The 9239-nt window shown below is 41.2% G+C and overlaps 2 protein-coding genes across 3 annotated transcripts; one reads left to right on the forward strand and one right to left on the reverse strand.

Moving 5' to 3' along the window:
• Positions 1-283: 283 nt before the first annotated feature.
• Positions 284-5354, reverse strand: rab31 (RAB31, member RAS oncogene family). Its single transcript, XM_049747488.1, has 7 exons — positions 5137-5354; positions 4377-4456; positions 4106-4187; positions 3549-3620; positions 3305-3411; positions 3022-3131; positions 284-2835 (listed from the first exon to the last, which is right to left on the reverse strand). Exons 1-7 carry the CDS (start codon positions 5170-5172, stop codon positions 2738-2740), a joined length of 585 nt encoding a protein of 194 aa, XP_049603445.1. The 5' UTR covers positions 5173-5354; the 3' UTR covers positions 284-2737.
• A 290-nt stretch (positions 5355-5644) lies between these two features.
• si:ch211-106k21.5 (leucine-rich repeat-containing protein 38) lies at positions 5645-7974 on the forward strand. Of its 2 annotated transcripts, none has more exons than XM_049747454.2 (3): positions 5645-5832; positions 6154-6231; positions 6632-7974. In XM_049747454.2, the coding sequence occupies exon 3, from the start codon at positions 6752-6754 to the stop codon at positions 7823-7825; it is 1074 nt and encodes a 357-aa protein (XP_049603411.1). In that variant the 5' UTR covers positions 5645-5832; positions 6154-6231; positions 6632-6751; the 3' UTR covers positions 7826-7974. The 2 variants fall into 2 exon arrangements, with proteins under 2 accessions (XP_049603411.1, XP_049603413.1); XM_049747456.2 differs by having other exon boundaries at positions 6154-6226.
• The last annotated feature ends 1265 nt before the right edge of the window (positions 7975-9239 follow it).

Genomic DNA, 9239 nt, shown 5'->3' on the forward strand with positions numbered 1-9239 from the left:
ACTGAGAAATAAAAAAAAAAAAAAGAATTGCCACTTTTTTTCATATAACTGAACATTTATTCTCAACAAACTAAGACATTCTCATAAAATCAAAACTTTTCTTACAAAATGACAACTTTATCTGTTTGCATTCAAAAATGACTAAAATACTACAAATTTTCAAGATGGCTCTGCACCAAAGTGTCCTCCCTTGGCCCCAACTCCATGGAAATGAGTAAGTAAACTGAATGTAATCCTGTTAGCAAATGAACAAACCATGATCAAATAAAAGGGTAAGAGACAATAACAGTAAATAATTACAATTTTATTACAGTACACTGATTAGATGCATAAAAACAAGTTAGAGCACCTTCAAGGAAGCTCTACGTCATTTGATAAATCAGCTTTCATGCATAGAGGCACTTTTGGGAATATCAACTAATTTGACATGCAGTATGTTTCGCAAGATCGCTCATTGCATACTAACAATAAGTCCAGCATGGATGAGATAAAGTGATGATACAAACGTATTTAAAAACACACTTCAAAGAGAAACTCAAGTCAAAAATCTTTACAGTATGTTCTATGTGCCCCTACGAGCATAAACACTGAATTTGGATTTGATATTGCATTTGCATTAAGCAGAAAAATCCACAAAATATAAAAAAAATTGGCGATTCTCTCCCAATTACATCCGACGGTTCAGCAAGCAAATATGAGCAGGAAACAGATGTTTGGATAGCTTCTTCGGAAAGGGAAAAAAGCCCAATGAGGAGACGGAAGAAGAAGAGGCTACGACCTCCAAGAAAAGGAAAGCTGCATTTAAAAGAAAATTTCTGGAGTCCGACTTAAAATATGGATTTATCGCTACAGGTGACTCTGACGCGCCAAGCCCACTCTGCATAATATGTGGCGACAGGCTAGCTAACGAGGCAATGAAGCCTTCAAAACTGCTTCGGCACATGGAGACCAAGCGTCCTGTCTTAAAGGACAAACCTTAACCACTTCGGGTGCTCCCACTAATTCAGTGTAATGGTGAGTTTATATATTTATTATAAATGTAAGGCCGGTCCGCGAAAATATTTCTGACACGTAACCGGTCCGTGGCACAAAAAAGGTTGGTGACCACTGGTCTAAGGGATCATCTTGGCAAACCCAGAAAAAGTCCTTCCTGAGCCCTCAGGCACTGTGATGTTATTGTCAGTCAACAGCAGGTGGCGGTTCAAGGCAGAATGGCAGCCCTCTGAGATGGCTAAAAATGGGTGGATTTTTATGATTAATTAATGCAAAATTAATCTGAATCCCGGGTTTAGACGAATGAGGATGCATAGAACATATTGTGATAAAAAAAAACTAATTTCCTCTTTAAAATTATATTGTTTATTTGTTAGTTCATTGTATTTAAAGACTTTCTTACATGCTCATTAGTCTTTTTTTAAAAAGGTAATATTAAAAAATGCCCCTTCTGGGGTAGAAATACAAAAAATAATACATGGAAAACATGTGTTGTATTCCCTGTAATGAAAGGACAGAACAGTAAACAGCGGATATTCCACAACACTTCAGCTCAGTGAGCATCTAAAAGATGAACTCAGTTAATGAGCGTTTGCTTTGACTTCATTTCCGTTTTATTAAACAGTTTTTAACTTGTTTTTACACTTGTACAAAAGGTAAAAATGTTGATAAAACCGATCACTGCTTCTGAGGCAAGTCTCTTCATACAAAGACTAAATGCACTTGACACGATGTGTTCATCTGTAGTTCATTCAGCATGTTAACAACTGTAGCAAAGGGGACGGTCATAATATTCCAGCAGGGAGCGCCGTACTAATCATGCAACTATTACGGTTTTCTCTTATACAAGTGCATAAGTATTTGTGTGTGCGTGTGTATGTGTGCGTGTGCTACACAAGTGCATGTGCATGAAAATTGTATGTTGATGCGCCACTGAAGAGCCACAGTGCATTGAGGCTAATGAGAGCTAATGGGATGGAAATGCTTTGCAATGCAGCACAAGAGGGCAAAAAAAAGTGAAGTTATTCTTTTGTTAGATAGCTGAGGTTATGCCACATTTGAGTATTAAGGCCAAACTAAAAAGGAAGATGAATTGCAAAAATAATTATAGTACAGGTCTAATGGTATGAAAAAAGTTGCAACATTGTCCAGTTTTTTGATGATTGTTAAAGTGGATAGAGGAAATGCAACTAATGTTCAGTTCACTACATTCTAATGTCGTTCGTATATTGCAACGTTTTAAATTGTAATGTTACAACTTTAGTGTCTTCTGATAACACCATTCACTCTGGAAAAGTCACAACCTATTTCTCATAGAATTCTTTGTTCTCGTAAATATAGAATTTTCTCATATTATAGTATTGGAATGTAATTCTTATGATTTTTTGCAAAATATCACAAATCTTATTTCAGAATATATTGTAAAGTCCCTCATTTTACAACTTTAGTCTTGTACAATAATACATTCCATGTAATATTACAACTTCCGTCCTGTAAAACAAAAATCGTAAAATTATGAAGTTGCCTTATTCTTGTAAGACGTATTCTTGTAAAACGACACCTTTTTTATTCAACTTTTTCTTTTTTACATTATCACTATTTTTGAGAAAAAATCCAGAATATGAAAGTGCTTCTTTTTTTTTTTTTTTTCTTTTCATAGTGGCCCCAATACCTTGTAATACATGTGAAACTAAGCATGAGATGTTTTGCATGGCGGCTGTGACCTTGACAGTCTGTAGATGTTCTAGCAGCACCTCCTGGTGGACGGAGCAGGCTGTCGGGTCAGTTTGAACGACTCTGTGCTTTCCACGTCGAGGTTTTCTAGCGGCGGGATCTGTTTGCCTGAAATAAAAAGGTGTCAAAATGCTGTATTTGGAAGCGCAGCAAATCCTTCATCGTTTTAATGAAATAATGGTTTATAATAAATCAGTGACACGACACATATTGCTGGGTACACAATAAGGGTGTGTGTTTAAACGTGTTTTCCCATTCAAATCGGTTTAGGGGATGAAGTGGCATGGAACCTACTGATCTTCTGGAAGAGTTCCTCCACGTTTACGGCATTCCTGGCGCTGGTCTCGATGAAGATGGCGGCGATGGATTCAGCAAACTCTTTGGCCTCCTTCATTGGGACTTCCCTACAATGTCAGATATAAAATAGGTGAGGATCTTTTTTTTTTTTTTTTTTTTTTTGGACAAACAGTGGTGCCTTGATTTATGAGTTAAGATCATTCACTCATAACTCAAAACACTCATCTCACATCACTCCGTCGAGGTACTACAATTAGTACAACAACCACGAGTAGCCGACCTGATATCTCCTAAATCGTTCTTGTTCCCTGCAATAGCGACAACAATGTCCTCGGGCCCATGTTCCTTCAGCTCCTTCACCCACTTCTTTAATGTCTGGAAAGAGTCCTGCAAGCAGAGTTGGCAGAAAATAACCAGGTCAACTTCCTTCCTTCCACTCTGTGTTGCAGTTACATAGAGCAGTGATGGGCTCACGCACAAGCCTAATACTGATGCCAAAAGGTAAGCCGCAACCAGGATCTTACCAGTTTAGTGATATCATAGACGATGACAGCAGCGGCCGATCCTCTGTAGTACATCGGTGCTAATGAGTGGAACTACAAAGGGGGAAAAAAAGCCTGAAATTAACTTGACTTAAATGCTCCATAACTTTTCACAGTCAGCATAATTATGACGTTTTTACAAGGAGTCATCATTCAATACCATTTTGATGTTATTCATTACTGTCAGCACAAATAGTTAATCGCGATTTAGAGGGTTACTACAAGCTCTACCATCTGCGTGGCGGAACCTGAAGGGGCATCAGTTACGTATTAGCTGACTGGGCTTGGTCGCTAACCTCCACCATGAGCAAATGTTCAATGTGTTCATTATTTTCCCTGTGGTCAAATGAATGTGACGCCGGGCTAGCAATGTCCTCGTGATCTTAAACGCTAAGGCAGATGATGACGTTTCACGGCCGACAGCAAGACGGTCACAAGAGAACACGATACATGATGGGGCATGCGGGAGAAATCAAAGTATGTATATAACAACCAGAAAAGGAAAGGGGGGGGAAAAAAAAAAAAAAAGAGTATGTCACCCGCTCCTGTCCCGCCGTGTCCCAAATCAGAAATTTATGCAGCTCGCTTCCGGATGGCACTGTCTTGGTCAGGAACGAGGCTCTAGGGAGTGACATGCATGCGACACCATAATGTCTTATCACATGTATGATGGCTGAATATGTTAAACCTGTACAGTTTAAAAAAGGATTAATGATGGTAACACCTTGACTTTGGAATGGATTACTTCTACTATTTCCAACAAGAAAAATGAATTTCAATGGTATTACACTGGCTGTGGTCTATGCTCACCCTATCGTGGGGCTAATGTTGTGGTCAAAGTGATCCTGGACGAAGCGACACACAATGCTGGATTTTCCCACACCGGTGTCCTACACACACATAAGCACACACAAAGTCAGCCAAGACAATGAGTCATTCAGAAAAATCTCTGAGACCACAATCATGTACGATAACGAGAACTGCATAACCAAAGAGCACCATTATGTATCCTTTTTATTTGAGATAATGTATTTCTAAAAATGACTCTACTATTCAAAAAATCATAACATATTTTCTATTTGAGATTTTCTATTAAATTGAAAAATGCATGATAACGTTTTATACAAAATGCAAAAATTCTACAACACTGTAAATATTCCTAAGAAAAATGTTCCAAAAATTACACATACGTTTTGTGCGCATAAATGATCATCTATGAACTTAGATAAGATAATTGAATGTATAAAATTATATTTTTGTCCGGACGTTAATCTCATAAAATGACCCAAAAAAGTCAAATGTCAAGTCGGCGGCAATGACGTCACAAAACGTCAGGACGCTCCAAAAATGTTTCCAAATTGTCAGCTGATGAGGTTTTGTTTTTGGGTCAACTTCAAATAGCCATCAACAGGTTACTGTTTCAGATGTTTCGTACAGAAAAGTCGATTTTGCAGATCGCTGGTTAGGACGCGGTCATGTCTACCTTAAAACAAAAACAAAAAAAGTACGGTATTGTGCATCAAAGGAGTTTCCCCAAAATGGAGGGGAGAAAAAAGAACGTGCCACTTACCCCTAAAAGACAAACTTTGAGCTCCCTTATCGCCATGATGGGTCGCCTAAGTGACTTAATTCATTCTACGTCAATATTCACTCACTGTCTTTGTCTCGTCATGGTTGCAACTTTTTCTTTTTTTTCAACCGCAGCCCCCAACAGAATGTGAAGAGAAAAATGCCAAGCCCCGGACTGTCTGTCTGTCTGTCTGTCTGACTTGCTGACCATCAGCAAGAACATCCCGCACCAAAATGAGATGCACATCCTATGACGGATTCCAAAATAAGAAGCAAATTGACAAAGAAATGTGCACAATGAAGAATGTTTAAAGTGAGAAGAACATGTTTTTAATTGCAAAAATATATACAAAACTATTCTAGTGTTTGTTGTCTCGCAAAATGTGTATATATTTGGAATCAGAAAGCTTTAATTTTGCTAACTTCTTGAATAGGATTCTTACGGAAGTGTATTAGGACCAGTGAAGAAAAAGGGGCGGTGACAGGATGCTGATTATTTTTTTTTTTAATTGTGGCCCTAATCCCCTTCCGTACAAAGAGGAGGAGAAAAAGGAGGAAAAAGTAGAAGGAGGTGAGGTTCCACTCTCAGTCAAAAGGGGAGCTTGGTTCTTCTCGGAATTTCTTTGGTAATTCCCACTATATGGAAATCTAAATCCCAAGAATCGGCTGTTGTCTTCTCCCTGCATGGCCGCCTCAGGTAAGTTTCACTCTAATGTCTGATCTGGCACATGTGTACAGCGCATTCAAATCTGCCTTACTGTGTCTTTAAAAATTAGGGTGTGCAACGTAAAGCACGAGGACCACAGAAAGCATTTGATGTGGCCCGTTAAAATAAAATAAGCCCAGAAATGCTCATAATATATATAATAACATGCATGTTTAATCATGTCATAAAAACAAAATTTTTACTGACTAAGCAACGCTAATCAGGGAAAATAACGTGTTTTAAACGCTTGGATTCTTCATCCTGACTCGCATACATGCTTAATAATGTCATAAAACACTTTTTTTTTTTTAGATGTGTTCCAGTTCGGGAGGAGTACAGTGCCGTTGTTTTCAGGAAAAGGGAGAGGATGTGCCATTGTTTGGGAGTGAGGTCATCTTGCTTTTCCAGATTCAAATCATTCAAAATCATCCGCGGAATAGAAGAACGTTCATTCCGCATGTGGCAGGAAGTCCCTTACTCCCTACAAAGGAATACCGTATTTCCTCAAACTGTGGTCTTTTAATTCTCTTAAAACAATGAGACTGTGAGAACCGAATCCAGAAAAAAAAAAGACCGTAACGTGTTTTAAAAAATAGATACAAAGTATGTTTAAATGACAAAGATATTAAAGAGATAGAGAAAAATGTAATGGGTAAAATTTGTTTGTCTGCAAAGAGTTCTAGTTTACAAGACAAATTGTTCCAATTTGAATAAGATTTGGGTAAAGTGTATCCCAGCGGAGACTACAGGTAATTCTGAATAAACCTCCACATCTGCTTCTCCTCCGTAGCCCAATGTGACGTTCTCGAGCCTTAGCGATGAGGCCATGCCAACGCCTGACGCTTCCATAGCAACCTGCCATCCTCTGAGAAGTCTGGCACATCACGAGCCCACCTCCGCCTTGTGAGAGATGCTTGGTGGGTGGAGCACCTTCGTCTTGCCCTTGCTGATGGCGGCACTCTCCAGCGGCTGCTTGTGCCCACCGGCCACCATTTTGCCAGCGTTCCCCTCCCAGGTGCCTGTCGGGGTCTGCTGCCTCAACTACTCGGGTTCCACGTTGGGCCTTGTTCCCTGGTCTCATCTGACCAACCACTCTGGCCTTCGTATTCTGGATCTCTCCAGATGTAACATCACCTCCCTGGAGGTACCAACCATGGGGGTGTCCCTACTGCAGAAGGTCTACTTAGCGCAGAATGGAATTGCAGCTTTACCCAGTTACTTCCTAGCGGGACAGCCCCACCTGGAGGTGCTGGACCTGAGCCAGAACGCTCTGGAGGAGCTCCCCGAGGGATTCCTGCAGGACTCGGATAACCTGTTACGGTTAGACCTGCAGGAGAACCGTCTACGCTCCCTGCCGGCATCCGTGCTCCAGAGGCCCATCCTCAGGACCCTGGAGCTAGACGGGAATCCCTGGGAGTGTTCCTGCTCCTTCCTGGAAATCCTGGTGGCCGAGGAGCTAGCGAGGAATCTGACATGCGCTGCGCCCCGGACCCTAGCGGGCCGGGCGGCGGACTCGGCCAAGCTGAGTGACGCGTGCCGGCCGGCCAGCCACACCGTGCTCTTCCTCGCACTCCCGCTTTTCATCCTCGCCCTCCTACTGGTGTGCTGGTGCTGCGGGAGGAGCAGAAAGGAGGTTCCTGCGTTCGGTCTCACTAAGAAACGGACCCCCAGCAAAAGAGGCACTGGGTCTAATGTGGACCGCGAGCCACAGCAGAAGTCGGCGAATAGCGTCGAAGAAGGAGTCCCGAATTTGAAGGTGCAGGGAAGCACCAACAAAGACAACGAAGTCGCACTGGGGTCCGTGGAGTCGCTCCCTTCAGGGTCCGAGGAAAGAAGGCCTAGCAAGTCCGAGCTGGATGCCGTTAGTGTGACTGAAGTTTTGAAAGACTCAAACGATCGTGAGAAAGCATACATGACTCAGTCCACGGAATACTACAGCCTGGTTCCTGAAATCCATCTGGACAACTCAGACCACGAGGGTTAAGCTTTTAGGATGCTTCGTTTGCTTGATGTGTTAGGATGTTTTCGTTGCACATGGCAAACAATGTTTTTTTTTTTTTTTTTATGTCATTCACATGTAGAGGGCTTTAATTTCCAGCGCATCGACAATTAAAAATGTTTTTATTGGCCTTACTGGATCTGTCATTTTTCCCCTGCACTTTGGGTTCTGCTTCTGCAAATGCGCCGCTTACCTAGGACTGCCCCCAGTCCTTTTATTTTATTTTATTAATTTATTGTCCCATAACTAACGCAACTCACCGATTACATCTTGCCACTGCACTCGAATAGCGACGGTATGGTATCATACCTATGAACAATCCTGCTCATATAATTGAGTTGAATTCCTTGTTGATCCAAGTCATGCCAGAACTCGCCGTGGCGGTTCGTGCTTTGTGAACTTGCCCTCACATTTCTGGTTGTGCAGCTTGAAGGATGGCTGACACTTCTTAGATGAAAACCGTTCCGAAACAAGCAAAACTGGAACGTTTGTGTGCTTCTCAAACGGTGGCGGAGTCATCGGCGCAAATATCTTCGAATACATACATATACATGTATTGCATTTATTTATCTATACCAGTAGGAGGCGCAAATGTCCTGGTTTTTTTTGGGGGGGGGCGGATTTGTTGAGACTTTTTTGTGACTCAAGTCCTGATAGATATTGCGATCAAATTTCATCTTGCAAAGTGAAACTCACGATGAGGGCTAGTGTGGCGAGTCAGCAAACTTTGTCATCAAAGTTTGTCGAAACCACAACGGGTTCCTGAGACCTTTTATGGGTCTACCCACATTGATTTTACGGTGGGGTGTTTTAATGCAAGCCATCAATAGCGGACTTACTCAGTCTTTTATGAACATGACTTCTTGTGCAGCTTCAAGAAGCTGATCGAGCAATTCAATTAACTCCAACTTACCTGTATTGACAGCAAAATGGGGATGAGCTTCAATCAGCGCAAACAGCATTCCTTATAGATTGCATTGGTGTTAACAACACGATGACATTTAAAAATATGTAAAAAATAAAACATGCATTTGACTAATTTAAAAAGCAGCCAATCTTCTGAACACTCCTCACTGCACTTTAAATTGTTTCATTACTGAGTTTGCAACATTTTCTTCTCCTTTTAGGATTGTCCAGTGGTTGGCCACCTAATTTAGAACATTTTGCCCACGGAGTCCGACATTACAACAAATCCCACTATTCCCATAATGGCTTGCTACCAACATACATGCAGTTACAGTAAGACAACAGCAGGGGGAGACGTTTACCAGCTTTAGCTGGGGTTAACGATTTATTTTCGTCACTAACCTCACCCAAATCAGATGAGATTCATGAAAGCCTTCTTTTTGTGGTATTAAAGACGATTGTAGCAATGGACTGGAGGCTCATCTGTGTAGTT

The sequence above is a fragment of the Syngnathus scovelli genome, chromosome 17 (genome assembly GCF_024217435.2).
Source record: "Syngnathus scovelli strain Florida chromosome 17, RoL_Ssco_1.2, whole genome shotgun sequence".
NCBI classification, from domain to species: domain Eukaryota; kingdom Metazoa; phylum Chordata; class Actinopteri; order Syngnathiformes; family Syngnathidae; genus Syngnathus; species Syngnathus scovelli.